The sequence below is a fragment of the Coffea arabica genome, chromosome 1e (genome assembly GCF_036785885.1).
Source record: "Coffea arabica cultivar ET-39 chromosome 1e, Coffea Arabica ET-39 HiFi, whole genome shotgun sequence".
NCBI classification, from domain to species: domain Eukaryota; kingdom Viridiplantae; phylum Streptophyta; class Magnoliopsida; order Gentianales; family Rubiaceae; genus Coffea; species Coffea arabica.
The window spans coordinates 42,401,669-42,429,643 of NC_092311.1; the positions used below are offsets into that span (position 1 = coordinate 42,401,669).

General features: G+C 34.9%; 1 protein-coding gene across 4 annotated transcripts; it reads left to right on the forward strand.

Moving 5' to 3' along the window:
- The first annotated feature begins 435 nt into the window (after positions 1-435).
- Positions 436-9,847, forward strand: LOC113725547 (indole-3-acetaldehyde oxidase-like). Of its 4 annotated transcripts, none has more exons than XM_027248796.2 (10): positions 436-912; positions 2,261-3,949; positions 4,527-4,786; positions 4,893-5,102; positions 5,244-5,462; positions 6,500-7,465; positions 8,196-8,291; positions 8,514-8,612; positions 8,768-8,957; positions 9,072-9,293. In XM_027248796.2, the coding sequence occupies exons 1-10, from the start codon at positions 717-719 to the stop codon at positions 9,125-9,127; spliced, it is 3,981 nt and encodes a 1,326-aa protein (XP_027104597.1). In that variant the 5' UTR covers positions 436-716; the 3' UTR covers positions 9,128-9,293. The 4 variants fall into 4 exon arrangements, with proteins under 4 accessions (XP_027104597.1, XP_071912529.1, XP_027104581.1 ...); XM_072056428.1 differs by lacking the exon at positions 9,072-9,293 and adding an exon at positions 9,442-9,847 and having other exon boundaries at positions 437-912; positions 8,768-9,019; XM_027248771.2 differs by lacking the exon at positions 9,072-9,293 and adding an exon at positions 9,442-9,847 and having other exon boundaries at positions 438-912.
- The last annotated feature ends 18,128 nt before the right edge of the window (positions 9,848-27,975 follow it).

The following is a 27,975-nucleotide window of genomic DNA, read 5'->3' on the forward strand; positions in this document are numbered from 1 at the left end:
TTTTGAAGATACTTATTTTAACAAATGCCTCCTTGATTGGTTAGTCGACTTTTTGTAAATTGATTAATAATTCTAGTTAGAAAAATTGGGAATGAAGTACAATATACTAGATTAGATGACGTTAGAGTTTTAGGATGAACAATTATAACTGAAAAGAATTATCAATTTTCTCTTTTAAACTCATTTGCACTTAAAATTTGTAAAGTTTGTGAAGGCTATCATGGTCTTTTCATAGAGTTAGCGGAGGTAAGTGTAATGATTCAAACATTAGCAGAGGTGGCTGCAATTGACGGAAACCTCAGGGGAAGTTTCTGAAATTATTCCACTGTAGACAAACAGTGGCTGAGCTGACTGAGCCTGAGCGCCTTACTTGGGAAAATCATACTGTCCTCAAGTTTCGACTGACAAATAGAAGTTCAATCTTGCATTTGTTGATCCACGTTCAAACATAGTGTACGGTACCCCAGTTCATTTTTCAACTGTAGATGTGATTAGTTAAGATAAACGCAATCGCTGACATCAAGCTAAATGGGACTAATCCCCATCATGCTGCAGAAATGTGCATATATTTAGGAAATTTGGTTCCACCTACGACCAAACAAAGTGTCGTATCCACTTGAGCTAGCATGCCTAGAAGCAGAGCCCTGCGCATGCCTGCTTTCTGAGATTACTCCCATATACAATCATCTGAGTCAGTCATTGAGCTTCTATTCCCAATGGAATCAGCTCAGCTAACGCAAATGGAGGTAAATAATACAAAAATCCCACCTACAGAAGCTGGCAATAGAGGCCTTGTGTTTGCAGTGAATGGAGAGAAGTTTGAGGTGGCAATTACTGACCATTCAACTACTTTGCTTCAGTTCTTGCGCTCTCATACTCGTTTTAAAAGTCCCAAGCTTGGCTGTGGTGAAGGTTTCTCACTGAACTGTCTGGATATTATATGTTTATGGAGGGATATATTTTTCTGTTTTTGCATCTTTCATGAACTTTTGAATTCTATTTTTGTCCTTGTATGTGCACTGCTGAGAATTGTTGAACTATTTTAAGATGGATTGGTGTCTTTGTATCTGTTTATCCAATTGCATATTGGGACATGAGCGCATCACTCAAAAGGGGGATCAGTTGAACTTCTTTTGAAGCTTGACTAATGACCACCTTGCTTTGTTTTCTTGTTCTTTCAAATTATCCCCGAGTTTCTTCCTTGGGATTGCTAGATTTATGTTTTTCTTTAATATTTATTTTTGGTCAGCAGGGAAGGTGGGGAGGGGAGGGGAGGAAGGGATGTTATTGTAGGCTTACAGTTAAAGCAATCAGTTCTTGTTCAGAAGTATACGATCTTATAAATAAGTACTTATGAACGTCCAGATTATGTAGAGCTATGTTTTGCCACAAAAAATTGCTCCAATGTTTAAAAGATGGGATTTCAGCCATTCAGTCTCTAACTGTTAAGTCCAATAGATTAGAGTCATTCCCCTTCACTCAAGTCCTCTCTAACGGTATGTTGTGCTTTTTGCCTCCCAACAAAGAATAAAACAAGTCATGATTTTCCCCTATATATACATTTTAAAAAACCTTTCATGCTTTTCCTAATCTAGATTTGAAATTTGAGAGAGTTAACTTTTGACGTATTGAAGTTTCACATGATATTGAATCTTGAAATTTGTTGGACTAGAAGCTGCTTTTACTTTTTCTTTTTCTAAACTCTCCATTTCTAGTTTTCAGGGCACAATTTGGTAAAACAGATCTCCGTTGTAAACTTACATTATTTTTTGGTGCCCCATTTCTGAAGAAAAATAATTCTCTTGTAAATTGAGGTTCAGTGACATAGTTTTCTAACGTCGGACAATTCAGTGTAAGTTTTCACTTTTAAACTAGAGCTTTTTTGTTTGAGCTTCAGTATAGCAGACATTTGTGCTTCTTTCTACTGCATTTTAATCTGAAAATACTCTAATGGAATTGTGCCTTTCCATGTTGCGACTGACTTTATTGCAAGTTTTTTTTGACTCAGTATCAGCTTTACAGCAAAGTATTTACTTTTGAAATATCTTGAAAATATTGCTTCTCCTGTTTGTTGACGAACTTGCCAGCAGGTAAATGATTAAAGTCACTTCCTCATGATCAGGAGCATTCAACAGAATTTTTCTGATCTTTTAGTTGCTTGAGTGAGCTATTTGTTGGAACTAGCTTATGGTGAGTGCGTGAATCACTTACTAAAGTTGTTCATCCAACTAATAGCATTTGCATTCTTTTAATGGCACAGGTGGCTGTGGTGCTTGTGTTGTTGTGCTGTCTAAATACAACCCTGTGCTTGATCGAGTTGAAGATTTTTCTGTGAGTTCGTGTCTAACACTTGTTTGCAGTGTAGACGGCTGCTCAATCACCACAAGTGAAGGACTTGGAAATAGTAAAGATGGTTTCCATCCAATTCATGAAAGGTTTGCTGGATTCCATGCTTCCCAATGTGGATATTGCACTCCTGGAATGTGCATGTCATTTTTTTCAGCACTCGTAAAAGCTGATAAAACAAACAGGCCAGAACCTCCTCCAGGATTTTCAAAGCTGACTGTTTCTGAAGCTGAAAAGGCTATAGCTGGAAATCTCTGTCGCTGCACTGGATATCGACCCATTGCTGACGCCTGCAAAAGTTTTGCTGCTGATGTTGATTTGGAGGATTTGGGAATCAATTCTTTTTGGAGAAAAGGAGAGCCAAAGGAAGTTAAATTAAGGAGATTGCCTTCATATACTCCGGATGTTAGGTTCAATAACTATCCAGAATTTTTGAGAGGTAGGTCAAAGTCAGCAAAGAGCTTGCATTTTCAAAACAATTCTTGGTACAGTCCCACTACTCTTGAGGAGCTTGAAAGCTTGTTGAACTCTAATGCAACTGGGGATGACATGCGGATAGTAGTGGGTAACACTGGGATGGGTTACTATAAGGAATTAGGTAACTACAACAGATACATTGACCTGAGGCACGTACCTGAGCTTTCAATGATAAGAAAAAATCACCAGGGAATTGAAATTGGTGCTGCTGTGACAATCTCCAAAGTTATTGAATTTTTGAAGGAGGAAGGTCAGGTTAATTCTTCCTCTGATGGTAAGCAGGTCTTCAAAAAAATTGCTGACCATATGGAGAAAATTGCTTCAGGGTTCATTAGAAACTCTGCTAGTATTGGTGGAAATTTGGTTATGGCACAAAGGAAAAATTTTCCTTCAGACATAGCCACTGTACTTCTTGCTGTGGGTTCTATTGTTAGTATAACAACTGGTTACAAGCATGAACGTCTTACATTGGAAGAGTTCTTGGCAAGACCACCTATGGACTCTAGAAGTTTGCTGTTCAGTGTGCAGATTCCATTTATGGAGCCAAAAGGGAATGCTACCAGCATTGCATCTGATTCCAATTTGGTGTTTGAGACCTATCGTGCTGCACCAAGACCCCTGGGAAATGCTTTGCCTTATTTGAATGCTGCGTTCCTGGCTGTTGTGTCTCCTCATGTAAAAGGAGTTCTAATAAACAATATCCAATTGGCTTTTGGTGCTTATGGTACTAAACATGCAATAAGACCAAATAAGGTTGAAGATTACCTTTTTGGAAAGATACTAAGTGTTAATGTTCTGTATGAAGCAGTAAAATTAGTTAAAGTTGCTGTAGTGCCTGACTTTGGCACTTCCCATGCTGCTTACAGGACCAGCTTGGCTGCTACTTTCCTATTTCAGTTTCTTTCCCCATTCATCAATGTTGGTGCTGCTATTTCTGGTAGTTTATCCGATGGATTTACTGGCAGTTTGCAAGAGGATTCATCCAGAATCTGTAATGGTAGTTCTATTGGTCAATTGACAAATTCAACATCTTTGTCATCTGCAAAGCAGGAGGTGACCTCGAGTAGAGAGTACTATCCAGTTGGAGAACCAATGTTAAAGTCTGGTGCTACCATCCAAGCTTCAGGTTTGGTTTTCAATTAATTTTCCAGGGCACTTAGTCTATCTTATAATTATCTAGTTTAGCGATCATCGGATTTTTAGAGTACCAATGTGCTGGAAATGTATTATTTTCGTTTTCAAAGATTTCAATGAAATTCACTTTCAGCATATGTCTCCATGATAGCAGAGTTAGTGGACGTGGTAAATGAATGACTTAAACCCTTAACATGTCCTTTCTTCCATGCACAGCATATATCTATGGCTTCCAATCTCGTTATTTGATGCTCAGACCAAAATTTCATTTCAAAAGCCTTTGAAACAAGACCCTTCTTTGGATAGCTAATTGTAATCCATTTAGAAGTATGTGTACTGTGTTCTCATGAAATCTGAACTTTGGCTTCTTTCTTGCTGTTTCTTGAGTTTTAAAGACCTTTGTGCTGATGATATGTTGGTGTCAGGCCAAGTTGTTTCTAAATTGGTTCTTAACTTTCAATCTATCAGTTTTATTCTCTCGGACCTTATATTCTTATTCTTAACTTTCCCTTTTTCCATAATGATCATCATCAGTCTGCACGTTTGAATTTATGGACATTGATTTGCAGGAGAAGCTCAGTATGTTGATGACATTCCATCGCCTCCAAACTGTCTGCACGGATCATTTATATATAGTACAAAACCTTTAGCAAGGGTAAAAGGTGTGGACTTGTTATCAAACAATCAACTTAGTGGAGTTGCTGGTCTCATATCTTATAAAGATATTCCAGAAAGAGGAGAAAATGTAGGATCTGTGACAATGCTCGGTTTTGAACCTTTATTTGCTGATGACCTTACCAGGTGTGCTGGAGAGCCAATTGCATTAGTGGTAATTCTATGCTTTCATAATCCTCTCTGTTAATTGCAGATACTGCTCACATAAAATGCCAATAAGTCTCATCATTTCCTTTTATGTCTGTAATAAACATTTATAGGTAGCAGAAAAACAAAAATCTGCCGATCTTGAGGCGAACTCAGCTCTCGTCAAGTATGACACCGAAAATTTGGATCCACCAATTTTAACTGTTGAAGAAGCTGTTGAGAGGTCAAGTTTTTTTGAGGTCCCTGCTTTTTTGTATCCAAAACAGGTTGGTGATTTCTCCAAAGGAATGGCTGAAGCTGATTATACAATTCTGTCTGCTGAGGTATTAGTAGTTTCTCTCATTACATTTGTTCTGCCACAATTTCCTGAATTTGCTCTTCATATTCTCAGGAATACCATTCCATGTTTAGATGCTGAGAAAACCATGCTTATTTCCAAGTTTATCTGCTGATGTGATATACAGATTAAACTTCGGTCACAATACCATTTTTATATGGAGACACAAACTGCACTTGCAGTTCCGGATGAAGACAATTGCATAGTAGTTCACACTTCAACTCAGTGCCCAGAGTATGCTCACAGGACAATTGCAAAATGTCTTGGCATTCCTGAGCATAATGTCCGTGTAATTACAAGAAGGGTAGGTGGAGGATTTGGGGGCAAGGCAATGAGAGCAATTCCTGTGAGTATTATTAACATACAGATTAAGGTTTCTGTCAATGTTTTCGTACTATGTGAAGACTGAATGCCTTATTTTTCAGTCATTCTTCTGCCATTTCAAAGCGGTCTTGTCTGGTCTGTGTTACGTAATGGGTATTCAGGGACAGCAAATATGATTCTTTCTAAAGGGAGCTTCTGCATGCATTGATCCTATCCTTAAATGCACATGGTTAAGAACACAGAAAAGGTTGACTGTAGTTATAGCTAATCATGTGAAGGGATTGAGAAATTTATTTTAATTTGAATTGACAACCATTTGTTCTGATTGTTGCTTTTCCACAATTAAGTTTTCTCTCTGTCATCAACAACATGACAGAGGTTCCTCTATCTGCTGCTGCAAACTGACGTCTAACAATCTTCGTATAATTTATTCGGAGACTAAATTAGTTCAACTTTCATAAGGTATCCATGTCAAGACTGTAGTGCACTGAGTATATTCATCTATTCAAATGTTGTTTGATTGTGAATTTGGAATTAACATTTACAAGAGGAGCATAATGGCCTCTTTCTTTTCTTTTTTTTCCCCCTCTTTTTTGTTGTTGTTGTTGACAGTCAGTCAGTTGCTTAGTTTACTTTGGAGGACGAACTCCCATCCTGAAATACAATCATATCCTAATAATTTTGCCTCATTCTCTCTCTCTTTCTCTCTCTCCCCCTCTGTCTGTGCATGTGCACTTATGTTTGGTGGATGATGAAGCAAGAGAAGTGGAAATGCAGTGCTAACTTATCAGATTTGAGGAGAGCTTGAAGCCACATCCTGTTTATTTCTTATCTGTCTGATTAAGTACATCTCTCTCTCTCTCTCTCTCTCTCTCTCTCTCTCTATGTGAGTTTATGTGTGGGCAAATCTGTGCTGCATAGAAGCACGCGTACACCATATAAACGCTCAAATATCAGTATTTCATGATTGTTTGTGGGACTTCTTGTTGGAATTCTGGTATCTTGTATCTTCCTAGTCTGACTAGTTTTAGTACGAAAGCTTACAACTGTATCTTTCAGGTTGCTACAGCATGTGCACTTGCAGCACATAAATTACGCCGCCCTGTCAGGACATATCTCAATCGGAAAACTGACATGATAATGATTGGAGGAAGACATCCCATGAAAATCACTTATGATGTCGGATTCAAATCAAATGGAAAGGTCACAGCCTTGCACCTTGACATACTAATTAATGCTGGACTCTCCGCAGATTTTAGTCCCACCATGTCATTAACCATAATTAGTACCCTTAAAAAGTATAATTGGGGTGCTTTGTCATTTGATGTAAAAGTTTGTAAGACAAACCATTCTAGCAAATCTGCAATGAGAGGTCCTGGAGAGGTTCAAGGATCTTATATTGCTGAAGCTATAATAGAAGAAATTGCATCTGTGCTTTTGATGGAGGTAGATTCTGTCAGAAACATAAACCTTCACACATTTGAAAGCCTTAATGTGTTCTATGGGAAGGCTGCAGGTGAAGCAGTAGAGTATACGTTGACTGACATGTGGAATAAATTGGGTGTATCTTCATGCTTTGTCCAAAGGAAAGAAATGATAGAGCAGTTTAATCAGGTCAACAGATGGAGAAAAAGAGGCATTTCACGGGTCCCAATTGTTTATGAAGTGGTGGTAAGACCAACCCCTGGCAAAGTTAGCATACTTTGGGATGGAACTATTGTTGTAGAAGTAGGAGGAATAGAATTAGGCCAGGGGCTCTGGACTAAGGTAAGACAGATAACTGCGTATGCTCTCAGTTCAATTGGATGTAATGGGACTGAAAACCTAGTGGAAAAGGTACGGGTTATACAGTCAGACACTTTAAGTTTAGTACAGGGGGGTCTGACTGCTGGCAGCACGACATCAGAATCGAGCTGTGAAGCTGTCAGATTATGCTGCAACATCTTAGTTGAAAGACTAGCTCTTCTTAAAAGTAAGTTGCAGGAGCAAATGGGTCCTGTTAACTGGGATGTCCTGATTCTCCAGGTATCTTTCCTCACTCTGTCACATGCTTTTCCTGGCCTAACCATTTTATAACTTGAGATGTGCAGCTGATCAAAGCTTCTTTGTTAGTCAAGTTTGGTGTCTTTCCCAATATCCGTTTGCCATTTTGATCTTCTTTATTTGAAGATATATGTTTTGCCTTGTGTTTACCGCAATAACTAGTTCAATCCTACCAATCAAATTCTTCTAACAAAAATTTTCCATTTTGGGATTTAATAATAAGTTCTTTATTTGTCAAGTTATCAGCCAAAAAAAAAATTGGTCTACTTTCTGAAATTATGTGCCGTTTGAGACACCAAGACAGGTTTGACTGTTTGCTTGTCAAAGATTAATACTTCATATTGCAGATAAATCATAGTTAACTCACAAAATCTGTATTGATATGCTATATTTCCTTATGTTTAAAGGTAGTTAAATACGTTCAAAGATAATTTAATCTTCCCCCGTCAGACAATTGAATATAATCCAGTGTCTTAATGGTCTTTGTTACTTGCCATAGAATGAAGGTATTTTCTTTCTGTCCTCATTCCCTTTCTGGCCTCTTCTTTTCCAACCTGCCCATTCTTTGAAATTAAAAATAAAAAGGGATAGAAAAACAACTTTTTTAGCTTCTTTATTCAACCTGCTACACAATAATTGGATGCACTATTGTTTCATAAATGGGTGTAACTTCTTCCTTACATTTCTTGTGTGGGGTTTCGTTTGACTGTAGGCACATTCTCAATCTGTGAACATGGCTGCGAGTTCTTACTTTGTTCCCCAATCCAATTTCATGCATTATTTGAACTATGGCACTGCAGTTAGTGAGGTAAATTTGCTCCTTTCCGCCTTATCTCTATGAGACCATGAGAGGAAGTGTGATGTTACCTTATAATCTTTTCATTGAACTGCTTAAGTGATGCGAATTTCAGTGATGCATTGTTTTGATTGAGTGACATACTACGACATTGGCAAAATTATGAAATAGGCATCTTATGTGGTCTCATTCTCAAAATAAGGGTATGAAATGATGAAGCTGTTTTTATTGCAGGTAGAGGTGAATATACTGACAGGAGAAACTAAAATTTTGCAATCCGATATTATCTATGATTCTGGACAGAGCATGAACCCTGCAGTGGATTTGGGACAGGTTAGTGATTTGTTCCATCATACTTGTCAAATTCTACAGAAAGTATCCATATCTATGTTTAACTTTATAGCAAATTCAAAGTAGCTGTAAATTTATGAAGCAAGGTGAGCTTATAGATAGTGATATCATTGTGTACTGCAATTTTGTTCTTACAGATAGAAGGATCCTTTGTTCAAGGAATTGGATTCTTTATGCTCGAGGAGTTCCTCACCAATGCAGACGGTTTAACAATTACAGATAGCACATGGACATACAAAATCCCAACAATAGACACCATACCAATGCAGCTGAACGTTGAAATGCTAAATAGTGGACATCATAAACAGCGCGTTCTTTCGTCTAAAGGTATGTTTTCTGGTCTTTGCTGGTGTTCTTTCATCATAAACAGCGCGTTCTTTCGTCTAAAGGTATGTTTTCCCAATATGTCATAAGAAATACAATTAACTTTTCTACAAACAGGATGGCCTTTGCTGTTTTGTGGTGGTGCATGCTGGCTGAATCTGTTTGAATCCTAGTATGTTGACTCTAAAGATGTTGAGAGTAAACTCCACCTGTAATCCCTGTCTGGCTAGCTGTTATGACAAAATAGACTAAAATGAATCAAAGAATTTGCTAAGAATGGAATTGAAGACTTACTGATGAAGTTAGTATAATGAATAGTATGATCTAAATTAGTTCAAATGGAAGAAAACCTCTGGCAGGAAAATTCAGCATTGCGCTCGACCACAGAGTTATTGCTTACAGAATCCCCGGTAGACTTGAAAAATTATACATGCAAAGCAAGATATGCATATATTGGTTCCTTACTGGGATTTGAACCATTGTGTAGCCTCCGGAGAACCACCATTGCTTCTGGCTGTCTCAGTACATTGTGCAACAAAGGCAGCAATTAAAGAAGCCAGGAAACAGCTAAATACCTGGAGTGGAGTTGATGGACCTGATTCAGCATTCCAGTTGGATGTCCCAGCTATTATGCCTGTTGTGAAAAGCCTCTGTGGCTTGGACAATGTGGAGAGGTACTTGGAAAGCTTGCTTCACTGATCTACATTGGCATTTGGAAAAGGCAGTAAACTGTGTTTATGTCTGTAAAAGACAGTGAAGAATCAGCTAGTTTATGTAGCAATAGTTGTTTCTGGTTTTCTGCAGATATGTACACGTTGTTAATCTCCTTGAAGGCAACATAATAATCCCCAATCACTTAAAATTTTCAATCATGAAACAAAATTAAAATGGTATCTTGCTTGTGCCTGATCAATTTCATTACCGGATTTTATATATAGTGCCAACCTTTTTCTACTTCTTATACATTGGGAGTTTTTTGTGCCAAGAAAGAGGCGTTTGTCAAACAAAATTGCAGGATTTAATCAAAGTTATGACAATGGTTGTCAAGTTTTTTTCTTTTTTTTTTTTTTAAAAAAAATCATTTGTAAGTAGCAGAAAACCAGTTTTATTCAATAGTCATATGGATCAGTTATATGAATGAGGGGTGATTACATCTTCGATAATGACAACATTGTAGTTGAACTATTCATCAAAATGTGTAAGGTCAGATTTTTTTTTTTTTTGGGGTAGAAGTGATTTATCAGTAAAGGGTTGTTTTAAATTTTTAACAACTTCAATTTCAAAAGTTTCACGTATGACCAAGAGTGTTGTATGCCAAGAAAGGAATTCCTGTCAAGCAAAAGTATAAGAATTCTAATTAATTATTAAACATAGACGATCATAAACCACAATCAACCGTCACTTTTGATCCAAAAAAAAATTTTGTTTAAAATTGTCATTTAGTTTAAATCTATCTTATTTTATTACCTATTTGTAAGTACAGTGAGTCTCAGTTAATTAAGTGTGTAAGTAAGATTTGGTTTTAGTTTTTCGGATGTCGGAATTGCCTGTTTTTAACTTATTTGTTTTAAGAGAAGAGAGGTGGGATTTAAGAAGTAGAATGAAAAAATGAACATTTAAACTCAGTATCTTTAACTTCTAAGGCCAAAACTAAGTTCCTCTCCAATAATTAGATACATTTACTACATGTTAATAATAATCAACATCAATGAATATAATTCATGGTAATAGCTACAAAAGATAGTTGTATAATTGAAGACAAGCCATTATTAACAGTAGACAAAACAACCAAATATATATATATATATATATTTATATATACTGTAGGAGGTCAACCAAAAAATTAATTGTTCTCTCTTTAATAGTAATATTCCATGGCTGTTAATCTTCTGGAAAGATAATAATCTACAAAAGGAGGATGAAGAGGTTAATTTTTCGATTCCTATGTGTAGGAGGTATAGTGTCTACCCCTAGTTTTTTTTAATGTGCCTAACAAGCTTAGTATATATGCAAGACTTTCTAAACCTTGTGTGGCATATTTGCTTAAATAGTCCACTATTAACACCAAGGCTTTTCCATTAATATGCATTTGATATTCATTGATTTTGTTTGGATATGTGGATATCAAACAGAACAAAAGAGAAAAGTACAAGACATTTTGGGAAATAAGTATTGGAATTTGTAATATGAAAGCAGGACACTTTAGGTGGTTTACCAAAATAATATTAACATGCTTTTTCTCCTTCTGAGGAAATTTAAGCCTTTTTTGGACTGTCATTTTTTCTTAAAAAATTTTATGTTTTCGTAGACATATTTTTTAATCACTTTTTACTTTATATATATCAAATTATTATATTACATTTTTCTATAAAAATTCTAGAAAATAGCAATATATGCATGGAAAATGGAACTTTTAAAATTCAAAATAAGGAATCAAGCTATCCACAATTCATAAGTAGGGAATAGTGAATTGTTCATGAATAATAAACAAAAGAGACACTGTAGAATGCTGTGACAAAGCATCTTGACAAAATAACGAAGGAAGGCCGTGTTTGGCAAGTAAGTTTTTGGCCAAATTTATCTGTTACAAATTTTTTTAAAATTTATCTAACTTTTCAAAATTTTTAAACTATACACTTCAAAAAAATTTCTACAACAATTCGTACAATGTAAGTGGGAGGTCTACCTCGAATCCGAAATCTCTCACATTCACTTTCTTTTTGGTACCAATAAACCGATCTCTTATCCCATAAAAGTGACTTTGAAGAGGATCCTGCAGCAATTAAAACAGCAAATAAAAAGTTTCGAGGTAGACCAGGGATCCAAATGATTGTCATAAAATATAAAAATAAAAGATAATCTACTGATGAAAAGATGAATAAGAATTCACAGAATAACTAGCGATACCCAAGGCTGTTCTTAGTAATTGGAGATGTTTTTATTATTACTTTTCATCAAAATTAAGATTTTAAATAAAATTTCCACACTCAAGGGAGTGCAGGACTTTGTTTTTACTTAGTGATTTCATAACCTAGACTTCATGGATGGTAATTTTCTTGACTTTTTAAATCCATAATCAATGAGTATTAATAAATTTTCACTTAGACAATTGCACCTAAGAAATAAAAAATAAATAAATTCACCTATTCTATGCACTCTCCTGTAAACTTTTATACAAAATGGCTTTTTTTTCCCATTACACGTGCGCAAATATTTTCTTACATTGTTTATGTATCATAAATAGTGCGTCGAAATGTAGTAATTTCGCCCAAAAAATTTGTTGAAAAAAATGCTCGCAAAAGAAAAGATAATCTATTGCATGAAATGTATTGTACATATTAATTGGTAAAAGAGCTTGGCTGAGGAGAAAGAAAAATTTTGGATTGTAGTTTTCTAATGAAACTTTTTACATTTTTCATAGACATATTTTTAAATTATTTTTTTTACTTCATATATATTAAATTGTTACATGATATTTTCTTACAAAAATTTCAAAAAATAACGGCCCATGTCTTGCAACTACTTAAATAATACGTTGTCTTCTTTACCTGCAGTATGATGGTAAGATCAAGGGATAATTTTAGAAACCTCCTTGAGGTTTCTAACAATATCACTAGCCTCCTTTGAAGTTTACAAAATTACATAAACCTCCATTGAGATTAAGGTTTTGATAACAAATTAGTCCAATTAGAAAAAATAATTTATGGAGAGAGATGAAACTTGAATTCCATAAATGCCCCTTATGCATGTATATAAGTTGCATTAGTAATATATATATATATATAAGTTAAAAATAATTAATACACACATTTCATCATTCAAAAAATTCACATTTAATAAATTAGATAATATAAATAAGTAATAAAACTACATTAATGATCACAAGATTCAACAAAATGAACTAGTCATATCTTTTAACATGATGTTTGCTATGATTCTTGTGATTTTGAATAGAAAAATTTTTAAATTTTGCCTTTCTTTTCCCTCATTCCTTCATTAGATATATCTTTTTTTTTCGGAAACCGAAAGAAAACACACACACGCACACAGTTAGATTACACTCGGAGTTAACGAAAAAACCAGTCCGAAAGCAGTCTAAAGGGAACCCACCAAGAACCCACGTTCAGCCAATTGGTGACAGAACGAGGTCCCTGTAGATATTAAACCCAGAGTAACTACCCCACGATCTTTCGATGTGGGATGGTGTCCCAATCCCTGAGCACACCCTCGCCATAAACATGGTCTTTTTTTTTTCCGGAAATCGAAAGAAAATACACACACGCACATAGTTAGATTACACTCGGAGCTAACTGAGAAACCGGCCCGAAAACAGTCTAAGGGGAACCCACTAAGAACCCACGTTCAGCCAATTGATGACAGAACGAGGTCCCTGTGATTAGATATATCAATTAATGTTATTTTGTAAATACAAGTCATCATTCATTATTCAAAAAATTTTCTCCATCCATTACTTTCAACTTCACTCTTCTGTCACTACCATGACAGCAGAGGATTGGAGGCAAGCATGGGAGCTTTTAATTTTAAATTCTAACTACTAGGCAAAGTGTCAACCTTTTATAGCAGTCGCCACTTAAGTATATTATCTAAGTTGTCTATAATTTGGGAGGGTTTGGGTTGGTAGTTATAAGTAGGGCTGCAAACGAATCGAGCCGCTCGCGAGCGGCTCGAGTCAAGCTCGACTCGAGCTCGTTATTAATCGAGCTCGAGTCGAGCTCGAGCCGGCTCGAGTCAAACTCGAGCTCGAGCTCGAGCTCAAAATATTAAGCTCGTTAGCTCGCGAGCCGGCTCGCGAGCTTGGGTATATATATATATTTTTTATATTTTTTTATTTAATAATAAAATTACGTATATTATATATTTATTTTTTTATTTTTTATTTTTATAGTAAAATTACGTATATATCCTTAATATTTTATTATTTATTAAGAAAAATATTATTTTATTTATTTTTTTTAAAATAAAATAATTATTTTTTATTTTTTTTCGAGCTCGAGCTCGGCTCGACTTGATTCGAGTCGAGCTCGAGCTCGAAATTTGCCAGCTCGTCGAGCTCGAGCTTGGTAAAATTTAGTCGAGGCTCGGCTCGATTAGCTCAAAGCTCGACTCGGCTCGACTCGTTTGCAGCCCTAGTTATAAGTCTTCTGTGGGACCTCAAAGGATACCGGCTTTTGGGGTTCCCTCGGGGTTTAGGTTTGTAAAAATTGACGTAAGCTCTTTGGACTTCGAAAGAAAAAAAAAGTTGTCTATAATTTGGTAGAGTTGCCTAGGTGTCAGGAGAATTCTCTTTTTTTTTTGTGGGTTTTTGCCCTTTGATTGAAACTTTTTTTTTTTTTTTGGAGGAACCTTTTGATTGAAACTTCAAAGTTACATCTGAAGACTCAATTATCCTTAGTGGCATCATTGCACATGTCACCATATGCTTGCCATAGACAAAAGGATTGCAGAAAATGGTGGTAAACCAAACCAACACTTACCTCTTCGCCTAATCTTAGAACTTTTATCGAATCTAACTATTCACAAATACGTTCGTGTTCGGTTTATTCAAATTTGAAGAAAGTTTGATCATTTAATAAATAAATTAAGTTTGAATACAATATTAGACTCATTTGATAGTTGAGTCAAGTACGAATTTGTTCACGAACTATTTAAATAATTCGTGAACACATATATAATCATAAAAATACATAAATACTAATATAAATATATTTAATATTATTAAAATATATTATATTTTACTTAAAGTAATTATACATAAATTAGTGTTATTTATTTTGTAAAACCAAAAAATACAATTAAACTTATTCTAAATAATGTATTATTTTTTAGAATATAATTAAATCATATCTAAACTCAAATTCAAAGTTGATCTTGAACTCGAATTTGGCTCATTTAATTTAATGAGTTGAGGTTGAACTCAAATTTAAATATTTATATAAATAAACGAGAAATTGAGCGGTGCTTATAGTTCATTTTCGTATTCGAGCCGACTCGTTAAAAGTCTCCCTAAGGCCTAACCTGTCAATTCCTTGGAAAAAGGAATAAAGCCGAATGAGGGAAAGGGGCAAAGATTGAGGTTTTTCGTTTTTGAGGGCCCAAAAGAGGGAAAGACTAAAGAGTGATCATTTCTTGTTTGACGTTAATAAAGCCAAACACAACCACTAATTCATCAATGGTTGAGGGCATCTTTTGACCAAAAAAAAAAAAATGGTTGAGGGCATGTTTGATCTCTCTCTCTCTCTCTCTTTCACTTTCGGTTTTGGACCTTTGCAGCATATGGCACGTCAGGAGATTAGTGCAATCTTAAAATTTCGTGAGAGGTCAGGTGATATCATTGGAATTTGCAGCATTCTTGACCAATTGAATAAGTTGGTCGGTATTCTATATCTTCTGCTGTAGCATATGTATACATTCAATTTAGTCCAGTTATTAAGATAGTGGCTCGTAAATCCATATGTTGTTGGTGGGTGGGTTTGGATTACAAGAATCGCAAATATATATATATATATATATATTTTATTTAATTTATATTATATACATAATTTTCAATCTTTTTTTTATTTCACATCACATCACAAAAAATATTTGAGCAATTATTTTAAATAAATATTTCAAATAACAAATAACCTCCTATCCAAATTTATTTGAGATTATTCTCTGTGTGTGTGGGTTGTTATTTGACCATCCAATTTTTCTTAGACGTAATTCATTTGTGTTCCTCACCATTGGGTTGAATATTACAATAAATTATCTCAAGAATATTACAATAAATTATTGTGGTCTTGCACTCTTACCCACAAAATAAAACAAAATGGTAACTCATATGAGTTATAGTAGTAAAAAAATAAAAATAATTAAAAGTTAGAAACAATTAACATATACATTTCACTATTCAAAAAGTTTACATTCAATATATTAAATAATACAAATAAGTAAAAAACTACACTAATGATCACAAAATTCAGTAAAATAGATCAGTCATCTCTCTTATCAAGAGGTTTGCTATGATTCCTGTGGTTTTGAATAGAAAATTTTTGAATTTTGCCTTTCTTTTCCTTCCTTTCTCCTTTTCTTCCACGAATTACTTTACAACTATCATAGTTTTAAGAGTTTCAAAGAAAATTTCCTCATCAACAACCTTCTTTTGTCCAGTGTTTTCTTCTTCTAACAAAACCCTTCTTTTTTACATTGTGTACAACTAATTTCTAGTCATTGTAAAATTCTATCAATAACAAAATAGCTTTATTTGGTATATCAATTGGCGTTATTTTGTAATTGCAAGTCATCGGTCATCATTAAAGAAATGCTTAACATTTATTTTCATTAATTAGTTGCTAATAGTTAATTAGTGCTCTAATTACTCAATCGTTAGATATTAGTGTCTAATAAGACATAATATCTTAGGATATATGAGTAATTTCTCCCCATGTGATATAAATAATTGGTCCATAATTCTATCAAGAGAGGTAAGTGTAATTGTATAAACCTCAGGGGAGGTCAATGAAATTGTTAGAAATCTCAAAGGAAGTTTCTGAAATTATCTCCTTTTTTTTTTAACTTTTAGCAGGAGACAAATGGAATCAAGGAACGGAAAAGGGGAAAAGGGTTAGAATTAAGGGTCTGTTTGGTTGGAAGTAAAATGTTTTCCTTGGGAAAATATTTTCCGTGGAAGTAATTTTCCATGAAAATCATTTCCCTTTCATCATTTTCAGGTGTTTGGTTAGCTTATTGAAAATATTTTCTTACTTCATTTTTCTGGTGTTTGTTTAACTTTTGAAATATTTTCACTTTTATTTCTATCTTTACTTTCTACACATTATAACTACATACTTCTTCCCATGCAAAACAAGAAAATTTATCTCATTGTTTAACTTTAAAAAATCTTGGAGAAATGTATATATGAATAAAAAATATCTCCTTAAGTAATAAACAAATTGCTGGCCATTTAGTGTCAAATATCAATCACATGCAATGCTTATTGTGACATATATCTTGCACTCTCACTGCTGAAAGTTTCTCTAAAAAAGAATGTCCCTATTATACATAATTAATTACTAGCATAGGATGAGCAGGATGAGGTTTTTTTTTTTTTTTGAATATACTAGGGGGAGGGTTGGGTGGTACGGGGGAGGGAGTGTAAGCAAGAGGTCTTGGGTTCGAGTCTTCCTGTTTACACTAAAAAAAAAAAAAGAACATACTACAAGATGTTTTCAGTAAGTTTGGAACATACTACAGGCGGGATGCATGTATTTCGGAAAACAACTTCAGTAAGTTTGGAAGGGAAGTTGTTTTCCATAAGATGAGTGAAAATATTTTACATAGGAAAATGTTTTCAGTAACTTTTGTGCAACCAAACGCGGGAAATTAGGAAAATATTTTCCTGGAAAACATTTTCACCCGAAACAAACGGACCCTAAGAATTTCTAAATCTTTAGAATCTCTCCTCGATGATTACGGATGTGAAGCTAAACTAAAAGATCTCTCATTATTGACGTTGATGATAGATATTTCATAGCAGTCTCACAAGCCTCATTCAGTAATTGCAGTAACAGGCCTTTTATTCTTTTAGCATTTAGTATATATTGGCACAAATCATGTTCGTTTTGAAAAACAAAGAGATATTTCAATTAGCAAAATTTCTAGGCTTACAAATTTTTTTTATCTTTGACATTTTATACCATTTTTTTTTTTTTTTAGACTCTAAGCCTTACAAAAGTTAAAGGGGAGAAAGGAAAGGGTTTGAAACTCATCTTGGGGACCTTAATGTTACTTGACTAATGTCACTACCAGCTAAGTTGAACTATGGAAACTTTTTCTAATTAATTTCTATTAGATACTGGAATTCCTTGACCATTCACTTGTTCTCAATCCTTAACATTTTATGTTCTTAACTAATATTGACTTCTGATTAAGAACATTTATGCTCGTAACTAATTTTATTTTCAGTTGAAAGCAAGTCCAAATAGGATGCTGATTTTTAAAAGAATATTCCAAATTTCTTTTCCTCCCTTGTTCTCACCCCCTCCATGTGTGGTATGCTGACAAAAATTTCGATATTAACATAGCCATTTGGATGTGTTACAACAGATAATTTTGAACGCAATTGGATAAGATATATGATACAATCACAACCAACAGGATTAACTAAAACCATATCACACTCCTGAACAAAGATGTTATGTTTCTCTTAACATGCAGTAAGCTTGAATTTTATTTTGGAAGTCTCAATATTGTAATACTAAAAGTTTTTTTCTTTAATGAGACTGGTAATGCTAGAGAACTCAAAAAGAAAGATTTTTGTACATTTTTTAATAACCATTGCTTTTTTGAAGTTCGCATGTCTCAAAGATCAACCTCTTTCTTTATTTTCGTATATCTATTTATTTTAGAATAGTTATTTATCTTTTTGTCATTTTTTCTTTTCCCTCACGAGTTTTTTTTGTCTTTCTACGGATAATTTTCAAACTAATAAATATTCAAGTATTGAAGACATTCTAAGCCAACCTTATGAATAAGTAAATGACTTGGTATATAAGAGGATCTTGTTTGTTCAAATGATGAGATGCATGACTAGTTGGGTTAACGTTTATTGCAAGGGCTTCCAGAATTTCCCACTGAATTCTCTGTACGCTTTTATGATTCTTCCTCTAATTGAATGTTAGGTTTGAGTGGCATCACTCTTTGTTTGGGGCAATGACTCATCGCCATACCAATCCCAAATAAAAAAAAAATCTGCCGACAGCGGCAAGTTACCCCGATTCCATCATTGCTGGTTTTCATCGTGTTCTAGAGGTTAATTTGCGAGGATTCTTTTGTGCACCAACATGGTAGGGACAAATTAAACATTAAAAAAAAAGCGACATTTGTAACACGCCTTGAAACGATCTCTCTTGATTGAAATTGAGGCATAAAGATATGTTCTAAATTATTGTTCCACCTCTGTGATATAGTAATATATAAATTTCTGTAGCAAAGTAAATCAGTAAGCAAATAGCTTTGGCTATCCTCTTTGTTTTATCTGTAATTTTTAACTCGTCTAACTTGTAATCCAGTCTAGTCTTGTTGGACAGGCACAGCTTTTAATTTACGAGTAAATCTTATATACACTGACAGTGTATACATAAATACTGTTGGTTCTATAACATATGCGCAAAAGTTGATTTTTAAATTTAAATTTTACATATTTATCATTTATTCAACGTTAATAGTGTATACACTGTCAATGTCAGTATAAAAAAGATTAATCTTTAATTTAGAGTGATTCCACTGCTCTTCTTTTGCAATTTTATATTAAGAGCAAGTTGTATTTATCAACTGTATTGCTTTTATCAATCTTTACGTATGTAAAGTAGTATATATAATTTAATGATATCCAGTTCTTGTTGATTTATCATGGCATGTCTTTGGTCAAGTTCGTTATTGCCCGCATGCTTTTTAATTATTAAATGGTAACTATAGTATATCCTACAAACTATTCATGCCTTTCATGGTGGGATATCTTTAAAATCCTCCACTCTACTCAATAATTTTGTCCATTGGAATTTTTGATAGAGAACTCCTTGGGATGCCACTTCATTTGTTCGAGTAGGTTTGCAATCATTTCTTGTTATTTCTTTTGAACGTTCTCAAGTTACAACCTAGTTTATAGATTTCAACATCTCTTCTAGTGCTGTCATTCTCGTTTTGGTAGTAAAAAGAACCCTCGAGATTTCTAACAATTTCACTCTTTCTTCCTTGAAGTTTACATAATTACGGGAACCTCTCTTAATGTGATGAAAAGACAATAATGCCCTTCATTAATTGTCAATTCATTGAAAAACTCTATTAAATATTAAAGTTTTCTCATCTATTATCAACCAATAAGTCAAATTATAATTTTTCTCATTTAACTCTCTATTCTCTTTCTCCTATATCCATTTTCCTTCTAAACTCATTTATTTATTGTTATCAACTAAATATGTATTGTCGACACTAACAAAATCACTATACATACCAAACCACCAATGCGTACCTATCTTGGTGTCTATTCCTAATTCTCTCTTTTTCATTATTGTTAAATAGTTTCTTTGCGCCCATTTTTGTTTCCAATTTTTGATAGACATTAGCAAATTAAAATTGTCAAATGATAAATTGAATAATAATTTCATTATGAAACTAATGATGATGAAGACAGTGGCAGTGATAAAAGAATAAAAAATTAAGGATAGGAAGTGGATTAGAGACTAAATATAGGTTATATTGGTATGGTAGTTATGAAAAACAGTGTTCTTGGTATATTTATAACTGTATTGTGTTTCTATTTTTGATTTACAATTATTGATATTATTCCTATGGAGAGAATTTGATTGGTTTTGAACTCTGTACCAATAGAATATATTGGATATTGATATTGGTAGTGATGACTTAGATTATTTTGTATTAAAAAAGTGGTAACCATGGAATTGAAATTTAGGGATATTCGTGAATATTGTTGTGTATTAAGCAAAATCTGATATTGATATGAGATTGAAGGTAAGCTTTTCGGATATCTGATGTAGCATTTATAATTGATACAATGGTCTGCATCGGAAACTTTTAGATAAAATAGGAACATTAGAACTAAGATAAGTGTTTATTTAGTAGTAATTTGGATTTTGATGAATAGACAATAGTGATAGCATGTAAGGATGAATGAAATAGAGACTATGAACCATTTTTTCCCTTTCTATTTTTGTTGTGAATTATAACTGAAGGGCATTCTAGGATTTTTAAGAAAAAGTCTAGCCTTTTAGGCCTACAATGTTACTTAAACAATGAAAATATGGGAGGTGGGTGTAATTTTTAGAACTTGAGAAGGGAGATAGGTCTACTATTAAATCTTTAAAATTGTCACATATCCCCTGAATTGCAATACTTTGCAGATTGTATTTGCCTCTCGCAAAAAAAAAAAAAAACACTGAGTCCAGTTTTTATTATTTGTTCTCAAGGCACAAAATAGATGAACCTTAGTTATAAAGGTAACCATAGATATGTTGTTTGCTTCCATTTACTTCCCTTTGAAACCAAGAGTTTGGTCATTGCTAATTGGTTAACCCTATTTTAGTCTCTTTTATTGGTAAACTACTAACCTAAAGGGTTAAACTTATTTTTCAAAGCATTATAATAAAATTATGAAAGCTGCGATTTTTAAAATTCATAGCCATTTATGTAAACTCAATTTCTTATTCTATAGGATGATGATATGATTATATGAGTGTCCAAAAGATAGAAGAAATGGATATACCTAAAGCTTGGAGAGAAGGAAGGAGAATGGTGTTTCAACACTTTTAGCTATCGTATCCACTTATGTTGGCAAAAAAAAAAAAAAAAAGCATGTTAATATTATTTTGCTAAACCACTTAAAGTGTCCTGCTTTCATAGTACAAATTCCAATAATTATTTCCCAAAATGTCTTGTACTTTTCTTTTCTTTTTTCTGTTTAATATCTATATATCCAAAATATATATATATATATATATATATATATATATATATATATATATATATATATATATCAATGAATACCCAATGCACACTAATAGCGAAGCCTTGGTGTTAATAGTGAACTATTTAAGCGAACATGCCACACAAGGTTTAGAAATTCTTGCATATATACTAGCTTGTTAAACAAATTAGAAAACCTGGTAGTAGACGCCATACCTCCCACAGATAGGAATCTAAAAATTGATCACTTCATCCTCACTTCCTAGATTATTAACTCTCTAGAAGATTAACCATTCTGGAATATTGCTGTTGAATGGAAATATACTAAAAAGCAAAAATTGTATCAATGTACTTTTTCTTTCAAACTAAAAATTTCTTGTCTAGTTGCTAATACTAAGGGAAAATGAGAAGAGTAAAGGTTTGGGGCTTGTATAATTTGATCAAAGGATTCAACCATAAGAGCTGTCGAGTCCTTGCTTCCTTCAACTTGTGGAATTTGTGTCTAAACACAAATTTGTGATTTCTTGACAGGTTGTCGAAGCCTGTGCAATAATAAAACCTGCTCAAACTAAAAGTAATTTCTGTAGATAGCGGTGAGTAGGGTCGAATCCACAGGGATTGGGAGTAATTGTTTCTTTTCAAATTCAAAATTAGGGATTAACAGGAAATCGAAAACTATTCTCTATTTTAGAATACTTACCTTTCCTGCGAACGTGACGCGGGCACGTCATGAAGGCACGGATTCTGGAGTTTTTCAGGTTACTTGACGCGGGCACGTCAAGAGGGTAAGAACCCTTTCTGACGAATCTGACCGTGAGCTCTTCATACGTCATGACGCGGGCGCGTCATGTTAGAGAGATACCTATGAATCATCAAAAACGAAAATTGAAACCATAAATCAGTCAAACTCACGAAAAATATATTTAAACTAACAAACAAAATTGAACAAACAACTAAAAGAAATTGGGTTGCCTCCCAATGAGCGCCTTTCTTTAATGTCTTTGGCTAGACATTATCATGTTTTGTTCATGGAGGATAAAATCTTGTGGCTCGTCTTAATGTTTCATCCTCTATATAGTCTTGATAGCCCTCGTAAATAGAGTAATCATTGGGCACACAAGTTACGGGCTTCCATGAACTAGTAAATGGCGCTAAACAAGTCAACGATAATTTGCATTCTCCATTCACTCCCCCCTCACTTACATTTATTGGTTCAAGATATTTTGCCAACGCCACTCTTAACTTATTCCTGTCATGAAATTTAAAATTTTCTGGTATAATAAAATCAATCTCAGTAATAGAAGTTAAAAAATAGGAGTCAGGAAAATATTGATTAAGGAATGGAGAAGATGTCACCGCATTTGGAGATTGTTCACTGGATTCATTCACTTGAACGAGTTGATCCTGGAGTCTCATTTGTTGCACTTCAGCTTCCTTTTCAACTGCATCTTTAAATCCGTTTTCTTGAAACTCTTGCAGTTCCATGTCATTTGGCCGGATAATTGCACTCTCATCTTCTTCAAAGTTGATATTGGGTTGTGAGGGCAATTCTTCAAGGTGAGAAGCTAATCGCGCTATCCTGGATGTCAATTGCTTCATTTGATCCGCCATCGCTTGTAACTCCTGTTGAGATCGATATGAATTAGCAATTAGTAATTCCATCATTTCTTCAAGAGACACACCTGACACGGAGGATGATTGCTGAGACTCTTGCTGTTGGAAATCCATTGGCCCGGTCGCATAATTAAAATTGGAATCATCCCACCATCTTTGATCATACCTGTTTGGGTAAGGGTCATACCACGTTTGAAATCGAGGTGGAAAATCTCCAAAAGTATCAATTAGAATACTTAGATGATCTTGAAATACGGGACATGTATCGGTTGAATAACCTGAGGCAAAATAAGTTCCACAATTTGCAACAGCCCATTGATCATTAGGAAAAATATGAGTCTCATAACCCCATTCAGGAATAAAGTCCAGTCTATCATCAAAATACGGAATGTTAGCAGCCATAAACTATATAAAAAAAATAAGAGAAAAATAAATAAAAAATGAAAACAAGATGAACTCAAAAAGGAACAAATTAATCTGGCACCAGTCCCCGGCAACGGCGCCAAAAATTGACAGGTTGCCGAAGCCTGTGCAATAATAAAACCTACTCAAACTAAAAGTAATTTCTGTAGATAGCGGTGAGTAGGGTCAAATCCACAGGGACTGGGAGTAATTGTTTCTTTTCAAATTCACAGTGACAATGGGGTGTTTTTATATCAGGGGTAACAATTTAAGCAATTCAACTAAAAGTAAAATAATAAAAATAAAATAGCCAACTAGAAATTAAATAACAATTTATTAAAATCAAACGAGTGATAATTAAGGATCTAGCCAAGGAATAACTTTAGCAATGGTTCACCTAATTGATCATTGAAACAAAGGTAATTCCAATTATTTACTAATAAATAGGTTATAACTGCCAAACAAGCGATGACAGTCAACCCCTCCTTACTGTGTCGGTGATTAAGGTACGCCCGTTAATCACTGCTCTAATTGAGAAATAATCCTAGGTACGCCCGTAAGATTTAATTCCCCAATTACCTTACGTATTAGAGGAGCCATATTCTAATCAAATAACGCACTACCAGGGTTATTTTAGATTAGCCTGCGTATTCCCCTGACACAAATCTAATCATGCCAGTTGTCACCATATTAGGACAATTAAACAATTACGGATTTAATACTCTAATTGACAATAGATTATTAAATCAACTAATTATCCGGATCCAAATCAATCAATTAATTAAATAACCATAAACACTGCAATCAGGAAATATGCAAATACCAATAAATAAGAGAGAAAGATAAAATTAAATCGATCTCACAATTTTAGGTGAGCCAGAACCTCCGTTGTTCCTTGACTAGATAAAGGGATTTAATTCATCCCCTGTCTACTCCTACCGAAAAGAAAAGAAAAGCAACTAAAAGATGAAAGGAAAAGTCAAAGGCTCTACCCTTTGCTCCTGCCATGCGTAAGAATCAAAAAGCAAAATGAGATCCCATGGAAAAGTCAACAAAAGCTAAGCTAAAGAAGAAAAAGAAGTCCCATGCTCCTAATTCTAAATCCTATCTAATTGCTAACTCTACTGTGCGGCGCCCCTTTTATTGCTATGCTTTGCGGCGGCTCTCCCCTTCCAGGAAGGCTTCGGCCAAAATGACTAAAAAGGCCTCGCATCTCTTTTGTTCCAAAAATGTCCCCGGACGCCTGCTCTTTGAGCTCTTTCCTGATAATCATCAAATTGGCTCTTGTTATGGTATTTTCGATCTATTTCCTGAAATAAATGCAAATTACGAAAATGAGTAGAATCTAATAATTAATTCACATCGGGTTAGGTAATAGAGGAAATTAATAATAAAATAAATGATAAAATTGCACCCTATCAATTCCCCCCACACCTAAACCATGTTTGTTCTCAAGCATAAAAACAGCAAACAAATACCCATGTTTGATAATGGCTATTGCTCAATCTATCTTATTGCCAAGATACCAAGAAAAACATATATCAAGCATCAGTAATCAAGATCCAAAAAACATCACTCCGGTTAGCTTCTAAATCACAAGATCCTCTAATTTCATGTTAACTAATCTAAGAAGAAGGAATGACGCATAACATTTATCAGCAAATGGTCCAACTATTAACCAAAATCTCAATATTAAATCCATAAATCGGCAAGCTGACTTTTATTATACACTAACACAAACTTCACTTTTTTTCATATTTTTCTATTTTTCTGTTTTTTTTTCAATAATAACACAAGACTTAGTCTCTGGCCATTGGAGCTTTTGACGCGAACTCCGACATTTTTCAGATGAAAAAGCTCGGTTACTCAGCTTCTATCGCCACGTGACCACGTACTCATAGCAATTACTACTTTTTGACGCGAGAATCGACACTTTTGGTGAAGATCCCCGATTACTCGGTAGTAAATACTAGCGGAGTACAGTCAACTCTTATTCACAGCCAAATAACACCAAAAATTCAAAATAACACACAAATCAAAAGAAAATTTGCATCAGCTAGCCTCATTTTACAAATATGGAGAACTAAAATTAATCATTGGACCAATTCACATGAAAATGTCAACAATCATTCCTTATGCCTAGAGAAATTAACCAAAAATTAGAAGAGCTACATAATCACTGATATTCACCAAAGGAATGCTCTTGGATTCAACCACATTAACTCGACACATTTTTATTATTAAAACTTGGCAAAAGTAGAAATAGGGGCAACAATCCAACGTCAAATCTTGGCATGCACATGTGAACTAATCACTAAAAAGAAAGAAAGGAAATGCGAGAAAGATGGCCAAATAACAAACTAAAAAGAAAGAAAGAAAAAAAATATATGAGAAAAGAAAAAAAATAAATAAAAAAACATCTAAAAACTAGAAACGCTAGCACCCCCCATTTGCTCCCTCCACACCTAAATCACACATTGCCCTCAATGTGATAAACTAACAGCAAAAGGAAGGAGAAGGGCAACGGTACTTCCCTGGAGTCGTCAAAACAGTAGAGGGTTAGGCGGAAATTAAGGAGGAATTCCGGTGTGCTGCATAAATGCCGCCAAATTTCTGCATAAAAGCTAACAAAACTTGCCCATCCCAAAATCTCAATAAATGTCTCCAATTGGACAGTTAATTTCTCAACTCAAAATCGGCAATTCCAGCAAAAGCAGTTTAGAAATTTGATAATAGCCACACAATGACAAGTACTCAGTTTCCAATCAGACAGCCAACCAAATAGAAATAACAAATGCTAGTCAAAATATCCCAACCAGTACCACTGATGCACGCACAGGTCAGAAACAATTCAAACAGGCAACCCAAATCACTGAGACTATGTTCTAGACACCATACAGTACCAGAAATTAGAAGAAATCAAAATGAGAATCAATTTACAAATAACTCCCAAATCAACCCAGATACCCCAAGCACATGAACTGGCAGAAGAGCCGTCAAATTTGATCCCCCAGATGCAATAGAAACCTCAAGTAGTCAAAACCCAAACAATAGTCAACAATGTAATCAATACCAAAAAATACCCCCAAATGGAGCAGGAAACCCACGAAAAGGGTTCTGAAAATGCTCAAATCACCTCCTGCGTGTATCCGTCAAGAAACCCACGAAAAGACACAAAACCCAGCGCTTGAAGGTTTAGGAAAAATACTAAAACAAGGGTGGAAAGTCAATACCTCCACCTGTCAATTTTGACAGGTGGTGATGCACGGCAGGAAATGGCGGACAGCAGCGGCGACGGCCAGCATGCAAAGGAGAGCTAGTGGAGGTTGTGAATTGGAGCTAAAGTCACGCGTGAGGGAAGCCAAGTGGAGAGGCTGTGGAGGGCAATCGTGGCGTGGTGGGGCTTGGAGGCAGCGGGAGAGCGGGAGGCACGGCTGTGGCTGTGGATGGCCCGGGCAGCGCTGTCCGGTAGTTGGCGACGGCGAGCTAGGTGGGGAGAAGGCGGCGCACGGCGGCGCTGGACACGGCAAGGCAGAGGAGAGAGGGAGAGCTGGTGGAGGTTGCACGAGCTGGTGGAGGCGCGCGGCAGTGGGCTGCTGCGAGCTTCGGGCGGTAGCGGCGAGCTGGGCTGCCTTTCGATGGTCGCGCGGTGGTCGTGTGCGAGGTTGAGAGTGAGGAAGGTGGTGAGCGCGATGTGGGTTGCGGCGGATGGAGGTTCAACCGAAAGAAGAAATAAAAGAAAAGAGAAGCAGGGCAGCGGGGAAGAAAAGGGATATAAAGGAGGAAGAAAGAAAAAGAAAGAAAGAAAGAAAGAAAAGAAAGAAAAGAAGAAAGAAAAGAGAAGAAAGAAAGAAAAGAAGAAAAGGAAAAAGGAAAAGAAATAGTTTTTTTTTTAAATTTTAATTTTGGAAACAAAGGTTATAACCAAAGGAAAAGAAAAAAAATTCTAATAATTTTTTTCTATTTTTTATTTTTTTTAGTAATAACAAAACTTATTTTCGAAATTCAAAATTAGGGATTAACAGGAAATCGAAAACTATTCTCTATTTTAGAATACTTACCTTTCCTGCGAACGTGACGCGGGCACGTCATGAAGGCACGGATTCTGGAGCTTTTCAAGTTACTTGACGCGGGCACGTCAAGAGGGTAAGAACCCTTTCTGACGAATCTGACCGTGAGCTCTTCATATGTCATGACGCGGGCGCGTCATGTTAGAGAGATACCTATGAATCATCAAAAACGAAAATTGAAACCATAAATCAGTCAAACTCAAGAAAAATATATTTAAACTAACAAACAAAATTGAACAAACAACTAAAAGAAATTGGGTTGCCTCCCAATGAGCGCCTTTCTTTAATGTCTTTGGCTAGACATTATCATGTTTTGTTCATGGAGGATAAAATCTTGTGGCTCGTCTTAATTTTTCATCCTCTATATAGTCTTGATAGCCCTCGTAAATAGAGTAATCCTTGGGCACACGAGTTACGGGTTTCCATGGACTAGTAAATGGCGCTAACAAGTCAAC

Bases quoted from the DNA above. Each gene is read 5' to 3' on its own strand.
- LOC113725547 (XM_027248771.2), top strand. From the start codon at position 717: ATGGAATCAGCTCAGCTAACGCAAATGGAGGTAAATAATACAAAAATC. The intron at 913-2,260 runs GTTTCTCACTGA...TTAATGGCACAG, and splicing joins CAAGCTTGGCTGTGGTGAAG to GTGGCTGTGGTGCTTGTGTT. The intron at 4,787-4,892 runs GTAATTCTATGC...AAACATTTATAG, and splicing joins GAGAGCCAATTGCATTAGTG to GTAGCAGAAAAACAAAAATC.